The following is a 20,155-nucleotide window of genomic DNA, read 5'->3' on the forward strand; positions in this document are numbered from 1 at the left end:
GTTTCGCAGAAGTCCTTTATCGGAACCACCGCTCCTCATCTGCAGCGCTTGTAATTGACATCGCTTCAAACTGACACTTGACTGAGCAAGGCCGTTCCCTTCGCCTAGTGTATATTGTCTTGATTCCTCCGTCCCCATATCTCATCTTTGCATCTCCTCCTCGCACCTGCCGTTGGGTGGAGCTAAGGAGTGAGGGAAGGATGTGAGGAAGAGATAGAAGGAGTGAAAAAAAAACGAGTGGCACAAACCCGGGATGCACCCAGAGGAGACCCACAGGGACGTGCGTATTCACATCAATTTCACATCTTTTTGTTGACCCGTTTGTCCTTCCATACTAGGAAAGAAGACAAGAAATAAGCAGTTGAAACGCACCCCTGGAAGAACAGGGCAACAGAAAGACCCCAGTCTGGATTCAAAACTCCAGATCTTTTTCCTGTGAGGGGACAGTGCTATTCACTGCACCACTGTGCTGCCCACCGTCATTTGAAGGAACATTGTTTTACCATTTACCACTTTTAACTTCTCCGTACTATCAACAAACTTCTTCATCTCGCGGTCTGAGTAAACGCTGTTACATAAAATGACTCATCTTTATATTGAGAGAGAGTCTGTTCAGCTGCAGATACTTCCCACATTTGCGGTGTGATCTATCTTTAGAGATAGAGAGCATCTTTATTCTCTCAAACACTTCTCCGTTCAGATGTACATAACAGAACAGGGGGCACCGAGAGCAGGGAGGGAAGGAAAGAGTGGTCCATTGGGAGAGAGGTGGAGGAGAGCGAGAGGATGGAGAGAGAGGGAGAGAGGAAAAGTGTGAGAGAGGGAAAGAGAGGGAGATTAGTGTGAATCTGATTGGAGATCATTACATGATGGGAGTCACACAGAGATCACCTGAGAGAGACCATCTGGGCCCCTAACCAACCAACTGCACACACACACACAAACACACACACACACGCACAAACACACACATGCATGCACACACACACACAAACACACACACACACGCACAAACACACACATGCATGCACACACACACACCTACTCACACACACACGCACAAACACACACATGCATGCACACACACACACCTACTCACACACACATGCATGCACACACACACACCTACTCACACACACACACACATGCACACAGACATGCAGACACACACACACATGCACAAACACACACACACACACACAAACATACACATGCATGCACACACACACACACGCACGCACACAGACATGCAGACACACACACACACACAGGCCCAAATACACACACACACACACACACACATGCACACACATCCTTTGGCCTTTTTTAATTACATAGTGAAATATTCCAAAATGCACTTAAAACCACTGCTATATAATCACAATTTATATTTTATCATTGATTACTGGCTGACATTTGCGAACGTACATGACTAGGAGACTGAAAGTCAAATTTTCAGCTTTGTGCATCTTGCCTACCGGGAACAAATGCTACACATCAAAAGTAAATTTAATGCATTTTATTCATTTAATTACTAAAACATAACACTAAGCCTTACAGAAGTGTGGAATCACTGTTGTAAATGAATATCAAAATGTATTCCAGATTTTGGCTGCATTCCAGAAAGTCACTGTGTGTGAATGATTAATCATTAAACAGCCATTTGTAGCTCTCCCAGCTAAACTCACTCTGACATCTTAAATTAGCTCTTCTCATTATGTTCGGCCTGTACAAGCCTGTAATTTTCATGAGCATAAGCTCTTAATATTCATGAGCACCATCTCTTAATATTAATGAGCAGACGCTCTTAATATTCATGAGCATAATCTCTCAATATTAATGAGCAGACGCTCTTAATATTCATGAGCATAATCTCTTAATATTAATGAGCAGGCGCTCTTAATATTCATGAGCATAATCTCTTAATATTAATGAGCATTCCCCTGTGCCAGTGCAGAAGGCCCTGCGGAGCTGCTGCCCTGCGGAAGGTGCCCGTCCGCAGCGGCGCCTGCATGCGGCATGTGGAAAAGCGCTGCGGCTTGCCGCATGGCGCTGCAGCACGCCAGACACGCAGCCCCTCTGCAGCCTAGCGCCCGTGCGTCAGCACGCGTCATCCCCCCCTGCAGGGCTCTCTGGCTCCTGTGCGAGAGGACCCGTCACCGCTGACTCAGCGCTCCTGCAGCCAATGGGACTCAACGGTGGGTGGGGACGAGGGCGGAGGGTGGCGGCAGGGGGATGATGGGGCGGAAGGCGGGGGCGGGGGCGGGGCCGAGCTGCAAGATCCCCCTGTGAGCTGGAAGGCCTGTCCCAGCCCTGCTCCAGGTCAGCAGGCAAAACTGCACACGCTCCCTTCTCCCCTCAGCCACGCCCGTGCCTCCGGGCGCCATGGTAACAGGAGTCTGCTGCAGCCCCGCCCCTCTGCTGGCCCCTCCCCATAATTCCAGCTGGCTGGCCTGCACCTGCCCCACCTGCCCCACCTGCCCCCCTCCCTGCATGCTCCCCCCAGGCAGCTTACAGTCTGCACAGCGCTAGTGCCGCATTTCTGGCCAATCAGAGCTCAAGGTGAGGCGCAGGTCGCTCCCACACCACCACGGGGTCCAATCAGCCGCTTGGATGAGCACCCCTCGGACGTCCTGCCAGCCGGCCTGGCGTTGCAAAGACAGCAGCTTTGGGTGACGCACAAGCATCCCACCCGCACGCAGGCTAGTTTCCTCTGCACCCAAATTCCCCATTCACACCCCCCCCCCCCCCCATCCCACCACTTACCCTTACCTCCACTGATACCATTATATCAGCGCCGAAGAGCCTAGCCACACTCTGCAAACTGAAGGAGTGCACATCGCTCCATCGCCATAGACACGCTGACTCCTCCCAAGATCCATCCAGCATTAGAACCTGAGCCTTTAAAGATCAGGGTGTAGCGCGATGCCACGGCAACAGAGAGCCGTACGCACGCTAACCGCGCTAACACTTTGGGATAAGCAGATCTGCTGATATGAAAAGCTTATGAAAGCAGTGTCTGCATGAGGTTCCTGTGGGACTCAATCACTCTGAAAGGATCTGCAGATAAACCTTGTGCTAACACGTGAATCACACACACACACACACACACCACATAAATCAATGGCTAAAATAGTTCCACATTTACAGCAGTCCCTCTGAATGCCTAGTATTCTTTGCTTCGATGAAATTTAGCTCTCAACGTAGGGAGTATTCTGAATATTGTTTATTTTAAATCGAAGGAAGTCAAAAGCCTTCCTACCAAAGTCACTTCCTGCTGTTGGTACTTGGGAGTCACAGTATTTTTCTATTGTTTCCAGCATATGAATGGAATTGTAGCCCACAACGTCAACACGAAAACTAAATCAACGAAACACTATCTATTTTTGCGAAACAAGTTAGTCATTTATGGCGGCTTTCACAAAAAATACAAATGACAAATGCATTTTTGCACAACAGTAAACACAAGATACAAAGATCACTTGAGTCCCACTCAACTAAACTGACGTGATTTGGTCACGGCAGACGAAAACAATGACGAACAGGTAAAACTCTACTGCACATGTACAAAATCTATGTGCCTTATTGTCCAATCAACAGTCAGTCAATAATCAACTATGTAAAAGAAACTTACTGCAGAGCAAGAGATGGCAATTGTTAACATGGTGGTGGCTAATAATGAAATTTGATTGAGGGAAATCTTAACACAGACCAGTGATGACAACAACCCATTCAACCACATCAGTGCAGTCAGTCTGGCCACAATCAGCAGGGCTGGGCTGCATCACCAGGTAACAACGAAACACCTGTGTAAGGTACCATTGGATACGAACAGTGACAGAGTGAAGGAGATCAGGTGCCGGTGAGTGCAGGTACGGGTTCATCCCACCTTTCATTACACAATACCACACTCGAGGGGCTTACTGTACTTCCAGAATACACAACTAACAATATATTTCTCCTTCACACAGAATGATGGAGCTTGAAGCCAATTCCTCTCCAGTCACGTTGATGAAGCAGCTTCAACTCGCCCAAGGTCCGAAGACGTGGAAGAACCACCGTTGGCAAACGGGCCAGAGTCAATGTGCCAGGACAGCGGGGAGGTGATGTAGCTGTGTGAGCCACTATCTCTCAAGGGGGTGTGATGTCACGTGTCCCCACCGCTGGACCTCACAGCACTGGAGGCCTGATAACCTTGATAACATTTTTCTTGAGGCCGCGTACGACAGACTCCGGCCCCCTCTAGAGAGAGGCCTGGGGGGTCAGAGACCTGGCGGTCTGTGTGGTGGTCTGGGACAGCGTTGCTTTCCACCACTTCCTGTAAGAGAGTGGTCTGCAGCACAGAGCCACATCACAGTGGAGCTCCTCCCACCCTGGCAAAGCTCCTCCCACCCTAGTGGAGCACCTCCCACCCTGGCAAAGCTCCTCCCACCCTAGAGGAGCACCTCCCACCCTATTCTCCATTTCTAAACCCAACAGACCCTAAACCCAAGAGTTGATAGCGGTGCGTTGTGTCTTTGGTCGGCACACCCAAAAATCAAAGACTCCGCCCCCCAACCCCCGGTTCACGTAGCCCACAGGCAAATTTCTCCAGCACAACCATGATTTGAACTCGGGTGGTGCTCCTGGAGCTGTACCTTTCTGGTGAGGTATTTATATTGACTCTGCTATGTAATACACCCTGAGATAGGGCATGCAGCCAATCAATAATGTAGAACAACATTTCCCTCTGTAACATTCTGCTCTTTTGCGCAGGCATTGGTCACTGATTGTTCAGACAGTTCTCCCACTGGCCTATCAGGTAACAGCACACTCAGGTTAGGCCAATCAAAGCGTGATTAGCCTGACAGCAAGGCCACTCCTAGTGTTCTGCACAGTAATGGAGACTCAGGACAACAGGAACATTCACATTCACCCACACATTCTCCACACTGCTAGAATAAACAGACAAACTCAAAATCAAGTCTAATATTTTAACCGCTGACCTTCTGACTATTATCCCTGTCCTACCAATATGTGGATTGCAGACCACAGCTGCAATGGCAGCAACAACAACAGCAACAACAGCAGCAGCAATAATAACAGCAACGAAAACAGCAACAACTACAACAGCAACAATGACAGCAGCAGCAATAATACCAGCAACAAAAACAGCAACAACTACAACAACAACAGCAAAAATAACTGCAGCAGCAACAACAACAGTCATTACATTCATTTGGCAGACGCTTTTATCCAAAGCGACGTACAAGAAGTGCATAATAATATGCAGTCGTCATAATAATAATAATAATAATAATAATAATAATAATAATAATAATAATAGGCATCAGCAGCATCAGCATCATCAAATAATCATCTTCATCACCATAATACACTTTATATAGCACCTGCCATAAAATTTGCAGAAGAAATAAAAGAATAATGGCAGAACACATAAATTAATGAAACGTACAGGACCAGGAACAAATATAAACTTTTAAAATAACAGCTGTTGGTGCTTCCCTAGTCTGCAGAAGCAAGCTGTTCCACAGTCTAGGAGCACTAAAGCAAAAGGAAGCTTCACCTTCCTGTTGGGTTGTGAAATTTTTATTGACTACAACATTGCAGATTTAAACTCAGATAACCTTGCTGCACATACTGCACAATGTGTCTATGTGTCCTCTATCTAATAACCTCTCTACACTGTTAATTCAAGGAAAAGTGTCATCACCACGGTCAAGAGTAGACCCAAAATTAAAGTAGATTGATCTCCACTCCGTATATGTGCACCACTAACAGTTAACACTGTAATAATTCAGGCTTTCGCTGACATTGATTAAATATTGATGGTTTTTTTTTTTTTTGATGATGAATTATTAATTTCCCGCTCCTGCCTCCCTCCCCCCTCTTTTCCTTTCTCCCTCTCTTTTCCTCTCCCTCCCTCCCTCCCTTCAGTGATACAGACGCCATCTTTCACAGTCGGCTTCTGGTTGTACGATACTGAGACGTGTTATAGTTCTCACAGAGTTTACAGTGGTACTGTGGTTCTAACATAGTTTGCAGTGGTACTGCAGTTCTCACTCAGTATACAGGGGTACTGTTGTTCTACTGTAGTGCTGAGATAGTGAGTCGTGCTACTGTAGTTCAAAGGTAGTTTGCAGTGGTACTGTCATTCTAACATAGTGTGCAGTGCTGCTTTAATTCTTACATAGTGTGCTGTGGTACTATAATGTTAGAATTATAGCACCGCACACTGTTAAAATTAAAGCAGCACTGCATTAAATTTAAATTAAAAGCCGAAGACCCTCACTGAAAACTGTGCTCATGCTGTGTTAGAACACAGTTTTCAGTGAGGGTCTTTGGCTTTTAATTTGAATTTATTCTCTGCCCATTTACTTTAAAGGATACCTTCTGTTTTATTCTGTCTCTCCTCTTCTCACTCTTCTTCCCTCTCTCCCTCTCACTCTCTGTCCTTTCCTCTCTCTCTCTCCATCTATCTCATTCCCTCTGTTTGTCTCTAGGTTTTCTCCCCTTCAATGCTGATTCTCTTTAATCCCCTCTCTCTGTAAACCTTCGGACAACACGCAATCTCAGAGAGAGGGCGAGAGAGAGGGAGGGAGAGATAGAGTAGAGCGTGTGATGGAGAGAGACGGGGGAGGAGTGAGATTTGGCTTGACAAATGTGTTTTTGTGAATCTCTGACCACTACCACGTAGACAGCCAGGGTTACTGTACCCAGGGCCGGCCCTAGGATTTTGGTGTCCCTAAGCAAATCTGTCTGAGCGGGGGGGGGGGGGTGCTGTTGGATTCTGTTGGGGGGGGGGGGGGGGGGGGGGGGTTAGGGTTCGCTTGGTAAAATCCTTCTTACATTACATTGTTATGAAATTTTCTGTTGCCATTCCATTTTAAATTTATATCGCTAGCTCCGTGATAGGGGATGAATAACGTAATATACGAAAATAACGTTATTTACCTTAGATAAACATTGGATCGTGTGGCCCCCTCTCGTGGTCGTGTGCCCCGCACTTAGCGGTTGTGGCCCTAAACAACCGCATAGACCGTTTATGCCACTGGCCGGCCCTGACTGTACCAGACTGACATCACACGATTAGCACCAGACTGATATGACACAAATGTGTAAAATGTGCTGTAGCTAAGACAGGAAGATAGCGATAAATCACAGAACACAGAGACACTGAAGAGCATCTGTTTAGCCGACAACACGAGTAGGTAGCATGTAGCAAGGTAGCAAGATGACAGAACATTTCAGATCACACCTGACAGGTACCTATGTTCTCACTGGGCGGCAGGCACAGTGGAACTTGGGACTCAGCGTAGCACATGACTGGTCATGTGATCGGCTAGCATCCTGAATCACGGAAATTGAGAAATTGTACACACACAGATATACACACTGATAAACATACACTGGTGCGTACAGACAGCAGTGTAGAGATGGAGAGATAGAGGGTGTGCAAATCTTTCAATCAAAGTGAAGTGCGTTTGATTGAGAGGGGGATTACAGGTTGTCTCCTCCCTCACTCTCTCTCTTTCTCCCCCTCCCTTCCACTGATTCTGGTCCCCGTTGCCTCCGCCCACCCCTCCCCCCACTCATAATCTGTCACATACAGATTAGGATTACCAAAAATGATTTACTTCCGGAAATGAATGTGGAAGGATAAAACATTCACCTTCTCCCTTCCTCCTACCTCCCTCTCTCTCCCTCTCAATTCAATTCAATTCTACAAAGTTTTATTGGCATGAATGTATATAAGCAATATTGCCCAAGCAATTCACAATTAAACAAATGAAAATAACACATACAACATATAATTACTACGGTGGAATAAAATATATGAATAAATATAATAATAAATTTGATTTATTATGATGAATTTATAACAATAAATAAATATCCAAAGACAAACCTTCAGACGACCTTGTTGAATGCCAAGGACAGTAATTAGAACAGAAACTACTAACAATACAAGTAACAGAAATGTGCAGAGTTTTCGCTCGCCGTATATAGGGGAGTTTTTATAGACTACTGTAATTTGGGAAGTCGGGGGAAATGGTCCTAATTTTTGAAAATATGTTTTGTCCATTTGTCCTGGTATTTTGTGCGTTCTGTCTGCCCCCTGATCGCAGTGGGAGCACAGCCTGTCCTCTCTGGGCAGCCGGGTCTGCCCGTGTACGGCCGGTCTCTATGGCCAGGCCGTGCTCGCTGAGTCTGCACACTGTCAATGCTCTTTCCAATGTGTTATCACTCACCATGGTCAAATATTTTTTTTATATCTCTTCTCTAATTCTCTCTCTTCCTCTATCTCAGTAACAGTGATGTTCCCTGCTCCCTCTCTCCCTGTTTCTCTCTCTCCCCCCCCCCCCTCTCTCTCTCTCTCATTTACCCTCACACTCTGCCTCTCTATCTCAGTGATTTAACGCACGGTTGACCAGTGCGTTGCCTTCCCTAGAGTCCTTTTTCGAGGAGAGGTCTGTAATGTCTTCATCAACCCAACTCAACTCAACTCAACTCTACTCAACCCACACGATAACGCGAGCTCGTTCATTTTAGGGCGATTCCCTGCTAGCCAATGAGAGCTGACTTTTTCAGCCGGGGATCAGTCGGTCGCCACGAAGCGCAGCAGCGCAGGATGTGACTTCATTAAGCGCCTGGAACCGCTAAATCGCTTCAGGCTTCACCTCAGATCACACGACAAAAAGAGGCGAACGCTGACAGACAACGGCCCAAACGAGCAAGACGAATATGGAAACATCTAGAGGTCAAACAGACAGGGAAGTGTTTCTTTTTTTTTCCACGGCTGAGGAACCGGTCTGTAGATTAGAGGACTCTAATTAAACCAATACCTCTCTGAGAAACAGATTGCCTGCTAATACAACAGGCACATATGTTACCTGCTAATGAGCAAGAGCTTCCAGGCCCAATTAATGTTGTTCACGGTGAAGTGATTATAGTGCATTATCCTGTGGCCTGACAGCCTCGTCCGGACGACAGCGCCTTTCTGTTTCGTCTTACTCAAGTCATGAAATATCACCCGTAGCTCATTCGTCTGAGCCTTATTAACAGGGATGCGTATTTATGAAAATTTGTGGCCAATTTGACTCCCCATATTGGCTGATGATGATACATCCCTGTTTTCATTTTAACTGCACTGCAACCAAGTTTACACAGTCAGGTAAGGAGAAGAGAGCAGCCATCAATTTATGAAGGAAGAATGTGAGATTTTATTTGTGCCAGAAAATATTTCAACTCGCTTAATTTTACTTACTTTCTTTATTATAAAGCAGAGAGCAGGAGTCTGGACTCTAGAGAGCTAGTGTATTGTTTTTTGTGAGTTTATGCAGTAAAAATTAAACATTAAATATTGATGAAAAAAGAGGTACAGATGATTATGAATAGGCTGCTTTTTGAGCATGACATATTCACTTAATTTACAGCATCAGTGGCACATAAAATGCATTGCCTCTCTAGGGCGATACTGATAAGTTTTTTTTAAAGCTTTTATCAGCCAATAGAGGTATGACTCCAATATTAATGTGCATCCTGACCTATTACTGACACTTCTCACCCACACCTGGTCTCAGTGGTTGCACCTGGTAAATTCTGATAAATCTAGTGGCTGACATATACTGACATACAGACCGACTGACGTCATGACCCATGGATGGATTAGTACAGCCTGAATGTCAGTCATGACCCATGGATAGATTAGTACAGCCTGAATGTCAGTCATGACCCATGGATAGATTAGTACAGCCTGAATGGTAATAATCCCATTGAGTCCCATTGAGAGAGGACGTCACTGGACTGGTGGAGTCAGCAGGCCCTGATACACACACACACACACATACACACACACACAAATACGCACACACACACACACACACACAAATACGCACACACACACTCACACACATGCACACACACACACTCACACACACTCACGGACACATGCACACACACACACACACACACACGCAGGGGAATTTGAGGCATCAAGAATCCTGAGGATTAGTACTCATGTGGATTACAATATGCAGAGTGGAGGTTTGGGGTTACACTGCTGATTTTGGGGTGCAGGATTAAGGTCTAAGGCCTAACCCTAGCTCTGCAGCAGGGGTACGCTATCACCAAATGAACACATACACTTCCCAGAGAACGACAGAACACACGGTTAACAGCTACACTGAGTAAATCTGAGAAATTTGCTTAATCATTTATAATGCTTTCGTGCAAAGTGCTCCCCTTATAAATTATGTAAAGTGTTTTCAAATTAATGAAGGAAATGCCTTTTAAACCATCTTTGTGCAGTATAGAATTTATGTATTGGTGCGTTTATACAGAAAAGAAATCAATGGTTAATAACAGTTATAATAATAGTAATCATAATTATATATAAAAATAAATAACTTATATTATTCATTGAAAATATTCCATATATTTCACATATGTATAATTTCTATTATGAAGAATAATCCTTTCTCGCAGAATAAAAAACCCCACGCCTGAACGTTAAAGGTTGGGTGATCTGAGTGTTTGGTCAGTTCTGTCTCCCTGCGGCTCTCTTGTTCCGGACTGTTCTCCTGCTCGATGTTAAGCGTTTAACAGCAGACTCACCTACCCCCACGCACCGGGTACCGTGTCATCCATTACATCACTGCGGCACGGGGATGGAGACCCCGCCCCCCTCCTCCCCCGAGCCCCGCCCTGCAGCCGCCGCCCTCTCTGGGCTGGAGTGACGTCGCTGGCGGGGTTCTGTCACTGAGCTCAGACATGGCGCTGTTCTCTGAGCCAGACATCACAGGGCAGCACCTCCTGCAACCTTCCCTGTCTCAATGTGATCTACTCCCTTCATCTATAAAGCAGGGTGATCTACTCGCTTTATCTATAATGCAGAGTGATCCACTCCCTTAACATATAATCCAGAAGGATCTACTTCCTTTCATTTATAAAGCAGAGGGATCTACTCCCTTCATCTATAATGCAGAGTGATCCACTCCCTTAACATATAATCCAGAAGGATCTACTTCCTTTCATTTATAAAGCAGAAGGATCTACTCCCTTAATCTATAACGCAGAGGGATCTACTCCCTTAATCTATAACGCAGAGGGATCTATCACCTTTATTTATAATTCAGAGTGATCAGCCCCCTTCATCTATAATTCAGAGTACAGGGTGATCAGAAGTCATGTCTTCAGTTCACTTACAAAGAGCATCATCTCACCTCGGCTTGCGCACAATTCTTTCTCTGTAGCAACTGGTTAATGATCATTTATTTGACTCATTAATTGAGTCGCGCATGCTGCACGCATAATAATACTGTCCACACAACCACTGAACACCGAACGGCTGACGCGCGCGCTGTCGAATGGCCCGCCACGCCAAAAACGAACCATTCAGACTTTCTCCGGAAATCACAAAAAGGCTTCTCCGCAGCCCAAAGCGAATCAGAAAACACCGTAAGCGGCACGAACCGCGCGGGCTGCACTGCGGGAGGGCCACAGCTTCATTTCTTAACCGATGCTTTCAGGAAGTGTCCGTAATCCGAAGTAAAATAAGACGGGCTGTCCGATTCGAGGGAACCAGCAGGCCACCAGCGCCAAGCAGGGCAGCGACACGTGTTCTCTTCAGCGGAACCTCACACACCTCCGCTCGCTAATTGCTTGTTAGGTTAATGCCGGCTGATTGGCTCCTGCCAGCAGCGACTGAACCCTAAAGCACGCTGGGGTAGTCAGGACATGAAACGGCTCCAGAGCCTGAGACCCTGAGGCTCCAGGTTACGCGCCTCTCTTTCACACACAGAAACGCACAGAGGAGGAAGAACAGCACGACGAAGACCAGAGTCTCCAGTGCACATCACCTGTCCCATCATGCTTTGTGTGTGTCTGTGTGTGTGTGTGTGTATATGTGTGTGTGTGAGCGTGTGTGTGTTTGTGTGAGAGTGTGTGTGAGCGTGTGTGTCCCATCGTGCAGTATCGGACCAGTATCTTGGAGAGCAGCGTGCTTTGAAGCTGCTGAGGTATTGAGTGGCGTGAGTGCTGTGCTCTGGGCACTGCTGGGGAAGGCGTGGCAGGGGGATGCTTCAGACAGCTGCTGTGCTTTTGATTGACAGCACCGCTGGTCTGTGATGCATCACTGATGTTGTAGGGAGCAGAGGCAGGCCCAGCAGCAGCACGGCAACAGTGCAAAAGTCCAGATATCTTTGTTCTGGGAAGATCACAAACATAGCCGGGGGGGACAGGGAGGAGCGGGTGGGGGTGAGGGTGTTCAGGTTTGAAATGCTGGAGATGAATGTAAAATATGTTCTGGTAGATAGCAAGAAAATGGAACTGTCCCAAAATCCACATAGAGGTGAGAGTCAAACTGGAAAAGTAGTCACTCAATCCCTGCATTGGTGTGACAATTATTGTCCAGTCCGAAGTCTAGTCCCAAAAGCTCAATAATAATAATAATAATAATAATAATAATAATAATAATAATAATAATAATAATAATAATAATATATGTTTCATTTGTATAGTTTTATCATAGTACTCAAAGCATTTTAAACAAAGGTAATGCAAAAAACGATATCTATGATATCATTTTCTTCTATATCTATACTAGTTGACAGGGCAGATTTTTATAGTCAGATATTAAAGATGGATGCCAGCATAGATTTGCAGACAAATCAAAGGCTAGCGTAAGAATCTTTTTATTACCTTTCATTTTAGAGTCACAGAACAGCCCAGATAATCCTCTTATGAGAGGATCAGATGGCGAAAGAGAAGGAGAGAGAGAGAGAGAGAGAGTGAGAGATAGAGGGAGAGAGAGAGAGAAGAGTAAGAAAACTACTACGTAGTCCAGAATTCTGTGTTCTTGCTTGTCTCTCTTTTTAATGTATTTGCAATGCTTTTTTATCTCTTTCTCGACACAGAGAACAAAACTTTGATACATTTCTCTTACGGTCGACCTTAACCTTAACTGCTATATTAAGGGTAAAAACAAAAAAAAAAGGCCAACAGCTGCAGCCCTGTGAAAATCACAAAAAACCAGCCTACCGAACAACAAGTAAACACAAAAAACACACACCTGAATAACTGTCATACTTTAAGTCATTTGATTCTACAACATTTGCAGTAATTTACTGATCCCACATTATCGAGACATTTTTAGAGCCGCCGCCCAAAGACTTGTGTGACATGATTGAACTGAAACGCAGCTTTATCCAGCTGAATCAAATTAAAATGGCCGCTTGGGGTCTTCCTCTCTCTCTCTCTAAATAAGAGCATTGCTCTTTATGAAGATGAAAGTAGCAAAAAAATCAGCCCTCTGCCCCCACCTCCCTCTCCGGTGAACAGATTGCGTCTCTGTGGGACTGTGTCACCTAGGGAACCTGGGACACACACACGCACACACACACACACACATGCACACACACACAAATACACACACACACGCACACACACGCACACACACGCGCACACACGCACACACACGCACACACATGCACACACACAGACACACTCACACACATACATGCACATGCACACACACACATGCACACACATTCACACATGCACACACACACTCACACACACATGCGCGTACACACACAAATGTGTGAGTGCACATATACACACGCACACGCATATACTGTCTCAACACAAAACACACAAACAAAATCAAGTTTACAGTTCATAGCCAAAATTCATAAGCATGTACTGCATATAATGTTCCTCACACAAATGCTCTCTGTGCACTTCCCAGCACTATATGACTGCTGAGAGCATAATTGGGTCAAACAGAAAGCCTTTCATTGTAAGCAGTGATAGTTCATCTTTTGCTTACCTTGAAACAAATAGATCACCTGCAAAGCCTTTTTGCTTGTCTATCTCCTAAAACCTCAGGACATGATACACTAAAAATGATGTATGTAGTTTTTCATAGCAATATTACTGTATAATGAACAAATCTGTTCATAAAATTTAAAGTAAATATATTTTTCAGTAAATATTAGTACAATCTCCCACAGTCCAGAGACAAAACAACTATAATAGTTATTACTGAAAACATCCTGTGAAATTTATCATAGCAACTTACAAGCTAATTGCTGCCAGCAAAATTCTGTCAGTTTTCCAGAATTCCTATTACAGTGCAGAACGGTGCAGAATGAAAATTCTTTCCACAATCTGACCAATACAATGATATTCCTCTCAATATATAAAAGCACATATTGCAAACACAGTACATGCATTCTCAAACTGTCCCTCTGCCCTCCTGTGTATGGTGGTTTTTGATCAATGAAGGTTATTGAAACATGTTTAAGTTTAAGTTCTTCTGTAGTTATTCTTTAAGCTGAATTGAACAGTGAAGGTTTGGCTTTCTGCTACTTGCTTGGTCATTTCCACAAACGGTTAAATTATCAGTGGCCAAGTGCGCATACTTCTGGCAAATAGGACTCTGCTGATTTCACTCCTCCAGTCATTTCACAAATCGAAAATGGCCGTCATTTTCAATGGTGGTTTTTTCAGTTCGCCAACTGAATTTCTGTTCGTCTTCCTGAATTGGCTGAATTCAAATGGAACGAACCTCAACACTGACGCAATGACGCTATACCCAAGCAAAACACTGGTAAATGAACACGGGGAGTGATGATGACAGCCTGGGAGAGAAGAAGACCAGGACACAGATTTTAACAACACTGCACCAAACATTACAGAGCCGGCCCAATGTGAGTCAAGTCAAATATGAGCTTCTCAGACGAAGACATGCTACAATCCAACTCCTCGATATGCAATGCCTACAGCAGCATCCCTCCTCATGAGGTCAGCAGATATGCACACCTCCAAAAACACAAAAAGCACTCCACACCACCAGTGCTAGATTACACTAAAACAGCCGCATTAGGCTTAAGGACTATGAAATCGTGTCTTAATTAAGGGGTTCCAAATTGCCCCAGCCTTTGTAGGCACATGGACGGGTACACCTCAAAAGGACTACAGGGACACTTCTCATCAAGATCCATGGGTGTCCCATTGTGACTCCCCCCCCCACCCTCTGTAAAACAGGACAGCTTCTACCATTTCACCAGATCATGTGAGGAAACCCCACGCAATCCCAAAAAAACCTTGCCTGGCTTCTACCCCCGTCTCTACTGTATATACAGCAGTAAATGCCATTCCAATAGTGTTTCCCTGGATCGGTTCTAGGGTTAAGATCTGGATTCAATCAACGTTTGTCCTTAATGTAAAGTGTTTACTAAGCTCTCCAAGTGGGAAATCAACACTTTCATCGAATCATTGGTAAAAATTAGGACAACTGTTGTTTGAATACAGGCCTTAGTCTTTCTTGTACCACCCATCTAAACTACATTTGTAAATGCCCAAATTTGAAGAAGCCCCAAGTTTTTAGACTTCTCCTGAGCTTATTGCAAAAGAGAAAATTCCCAGCACTTGTGATTTTGCGCATTGTGTTTGGGAGAAAGAAAAATAAAACAAAAGCGGAGAATGATGCTAACTACAACAGGGGTCCATCTTGAGATAAAATATTTATTTCCTGCGAGCTATTAATAATTCAGGAAGATGGGAAAGGTATTGTCTGTCTATAATACTTTACAAAGGATGAACAGGCCTGGGTTCACCTGACTCACCTGGTGAAAACGTGCGGGGCTGCTCAACGCACCAGCAGCCCAGGTGAAATCACCGCAAAGGCATCTCAGACAGGAACGGCCTGCAGCTAAAGCAGGGCCAACGGAAAAGCGTTTAAAAACGACTGCGTTCAAGGATTTTCACACGTACTGATCACGCGGATAATCTGGAACCGCTTCGCCATTAAGGGAGCTAGCAACGCCGACGGCTTTGATCGCCTGCAATCCGCAGATTTAGTCCGCCGTCGCGGGTGGAGAGTGAAGAGCCGGCCCGCGAAGCACGGAAGCCGCGATTCCAAAGAGACGATGGGCACCGCAACGGAGTGGACTCGCAAACCCAAAGTCCTCTCACAGAAGCAGACTGAGTAGGTACTGAGTGGAATTGAAGGGTTTGGACCAGGGCGGGGGACCAGGGCACGCAGTGGCCGAATCGGGTCCTGATGGAGTCGCGGTGTTTGCCTTGGCTGCCGAGTTTATAATAGAAACACTGAGAGCTTTTTTTTTTTTTTTTTTGATGGAGAGAACGTGTAAATAATAGATGAACAACTGACTGCATTTGGAATACAGGGTTACATTACAGTCTGCTCTAATGCACGTGCACAATATGAAGATATAGTACACACATGTTCGCTCGATGTACACGCATACACACGCACACTTAATCACACGCAAGCGCACACACACGTGCCTGCGAGCACAAATATTCACATTATGCATTTGCAAACATAGGGTAAAGGTAAAGGCCTTCTTCCCTTTTGAATTCCCACCACAAAATTTACCGTACAAATACGTTCCTTGTCATGAATTTGTGACCGAGCCTAGACCTAGCCATTTGTAAAGAACTGTGTACATAAACTCAGCCTCCGCCAGTCAGACATTATGTCAGTGCCATTACAGAATAAAACACATATTTCGTATTTTTATTCTATGACGTCTTTTATCAAATGGAACTACATAGGATGACGTTATGACTTTAACAGCTTAACTGTTTTGAAAGGAAAACAGCGAAAAATACAATTCAGAAAAAACTCATTTGAGTTCACATGAAAAGTCATCGCTGCACGTGCGCTGCGGGAAAAAAGAAGTTGGCACGTGCTCGCTTTTAATCCGGAGAGAAAGGGGAAGAGATGCTTATGATGGGGAGATGACAACAGGAAGTGACAAGGGGAGAGAGAGAGAGAGAGAGAGAGAGAGAGAGAGAGAGAGAGAGAGGGAGGGAGGGAGGGAGGGTTATAGTTTGGGGATTTGCGTGGACCGACAGCTGGACAGAAGCGCAGGCTATATCGGGACAGGATTTATTCGTTGAAACATCAAATCCCGAAAGAGTGCTCGGTGTACTACTGCAAGACCACCCACGCAGTCTTTGCACACGGCCTATCCCGGCCTATCCCTTTATCTTCCAGGGCACTTTTAATTATTTGACCAAGGTGCCCGTGCGGAGAAAGTTACACAGCCAATTAGTTTAACACATTAAAATTGTATTTTTTTTTTTTTTAAACGCACACCAAGGTATTCAAATATAGATTTATGAATTGCGATTTAAGAGTTTTATAGTTTGTTGTAGGCCTATTAACTATAATTATTCTTTTCGTAAGATGCACGCATTCAAATTATTTATTTTTCTGTATGAAGTACGTTTTTAAAATGATGAACTTGACTATTTTTGACGTCCTGAGCAGGCCTACTTTACGAAACGAAAAGTTAATGGTAGTAAGACCGGATGGATAATCGAATTGTAGCCTAATGGTCAACTCTCTGGAAATACGTGACTTAATTGTTTTCTCTTCCGTCATTTTCACTGTAGTTGCTGTCATTACCATCTAAATTGTTTATGAGTAGTTTCTGATATTGCTGTACGGCTATTGAACATGGCACCAGCAGATGATGTTAAACTGTCGATCAAACAACGCCGTGTTGTGCAAAAGTATGAAAAATTGAATTATATGAAATAAATTATTGTTTGAAATATATACATTCTATACACTGCAGTACTTGCGATATACTTGTACTTTTAATAAACCATTAACAGTTGCAATTGTTGGAGAGAAATTACATTCACATTGTTCAGTTAGGTGAACTTATCTCCTAGCACATTACATCATGTGTTAATATTTAGCTGACATTCCAGTGAGGAAAAATTACTGATGTAGAAAACATTCTGAATATGTAAAGCTTAGAGAATACAATTTAAAGACTTCTCAATTACTTAATTCAAATACTTCAACAATGGATTGGCATCGATTTTAAAACGGTGTTTTCATTATAAATGATGGAATGGGCGTGCCAATTAAATAACTTATGAACGACCTTCCGGCACTAACGTTCCAGCCGTCGTTGATGCATTACGTAATCAGCATTCATAATATACATCAAACTAATCCATAAAACTACTCCACATAATCCTTCGGTTATGTTGCGATGCTTGGCGATAAAACTATTTCCTATTTTTGGAGAATATAGAATATAGCCTACAAATATCGCTATAACCGTGCACGTTCGTACAAAATTTGGAGAAAAGGTGAAAATTCAGAAATTCACCGCCATGAAACGAATGACTGTTGATTTTGCTTTTTAGGAATATGGTACAAAAATAGCCTATTCTATCCACGTTTTGTTCGAAAGTATTGGAACCTTTTTATGTACGCAGTTCACAAAAAGTGCCGTTAAATTAAGAGTTTATACATTTCAATATGTATGACAGCTATGCCGGAATTATTCTGAGGGTTTCATTTATTACAGAGGGATTATTTCTTTTTAAAACTGGTATTACAACAATAAAAAATTTTTACTTTATTTTTAAAATATTTTGAAAGTTCTTTATCCATTCATTCATTGAATGATTTAGTTTTCTATTAGGGATTAATGAAAGAAAACACGCTGTGAGAACTCACGGCGCGAACAATTTTACGAAAAGAGTCACTATGACTCTTGGAACATTGATGAAAGCGAAGAGCTTCTTTCGAGCTTTTAGACGAGTTTTCTATGAACTGTAAATACATTTGGCGCCCAATACACAAGCACACGTCACAGAATATTTCAAAAAGAACCAACGTCAACGATACGCCATGCGGCCCGCTAGCAAGTGACCTGCAGTAGCCCGCTGCATCAAAAAGCCGCATAAAAGTGAACAGTGGAACCATGTCTTTACTTAAATACTAGAAGAAATACTAAATCAAAAAAGGAGCAAGGAATCAGAAAAACTGAAAGCAGACACGAAAACGACATTTATCAAAACGGAAAGTAATCTGGTCGTTTCGCCCCCTTTTGACAATTGACAAACTACCTTGAAATCTTTCAAATCAAAGTCCAGCCAGTCTGTCGCCAAAAGCAGCGAGCCTACAATGAAGCAGGAACTTTTTATTCGACTTATAAAGAAAATATAATAAAATGCATAGTCTACATAAATTCAAATGTGTTTCAAAATTTTTCAAAGGGATACTCCTGTATAAATCCATATTTTCAGTCATTTACACCAAATGATCAAAGCTTTAGGATAAAAAGTATAGCCACTAAATAAACCTTAATTGCTCCTACTGGTACTGGAAACCGGCAGCTTTCCTTGTTCACATCACCGGATGGTCCAGTTCTCACTTGACAGCGCGAGTAACGATGCATGATTTATTTCAATCTATTGCTATTCAAAATCGAATTCATTTATGATTGAATCGAAGTGTAAACCACAAGACATTGGGTGTACATCTACTTTGCATTAATTTAAAGTTCCGCATGAACTATGGATCTACATTATGCTGCGGGTGGGGGCACAATACGTATCAAGCACTTGGAATCAGTGTTCGGCGTAGCATCTTTGAAACTGATTGTAGTGCACAAAAAAAGGTTTTGGGGTACCTGTGTATTTTCCCGAGAGTCTTGCCCGCGACCGCTTTAATCCTATCTGGTCGGACCTCCATCCTCGCGGCTCCCAGATCCGGCCGATGTGCTGTCCCGCGCGCACTCCCGCGTGAGCGCGCTGCCGCTCTCTCTTTTCCTCTGCTTTTTATCCCTCCCACTCCTACCTCTCATTCATACATGGTTAAATCTCACTTCCCTTTTACAACCTAAAAACTCTCTCCCTCTCTCTCTCCCCCCCCCCCCCCCCCCTCTCTCTCATAATGGAGTTTACCTTTTATTTATTTCCATATTTTATAAACAATGAACCGCCGAACATCTGTCTTTCACAGCTGTGTACCGAACTGTCCATGGTGCTGAATCCGAGTCACAAAGCTAACTCGTCTCCTTGAGACTTTGTGTGAGGTGCGTTTAATCAAATTAATCAATTAATCAAACTCTGCACCCCAGCAGAAACTTTACATTGAATGTGTAAATTCCAAACTTACACCCTTTCCGCTGATCTATGCACCCACTATGTCTATACCATTTGATCAAACTGGAATAGCCTATCACCGTTATTCGTTTACGATCGACGCGAGAGGAGGGAGGAGATGCTTCCATACGATGGAAAACACTAGTGTACGGTATAGCACTGAAAACGGAGTACTCGATCGTGCTTAGACTGCTTCAGCGAC

General features: G+C 44.0%; 1 protein-coding gene across 1 annotated transcript in view; it reads right to left on the reverse strand.

Annotated features, from left to right (window-relative positions):
* slc17a7a (solute carrier family 17 member 7a) overlaps positions 1-19,684 on the reverse strand; it is a 35,888-nt gene extending 16,204 nt beyond the window's left edge. The window contains exon 1 of the mRNA XM_035399354.1: positions 19,479-19,684. Coding sequence (XP_035255245.1) covers positions 19,479-19,540 — 62 coding nt within the window. The 5' untranslated portion in view covers positions 19,541-19,684. The remainder of the gene's footprint in view (positions 1-19,478) is intronic.
* Positions 19,685-20,155: the final 471 nt, after the last annotated feature.

This window comes from Anguilla anguilla, chromosome 17, assembly GCF_013347855.1.
Source record: "Anguilla anguilla isolate fAngAng1 chromosome 17, fAngAng1.pri, whole genome shotgun sequence".
Lineage (NCBI taxonomy): Eukaryota > Metazoa > Chordata > Actinopteri > Anguilliformes > Anguillidae > Anguilla > Anguilla anguilla.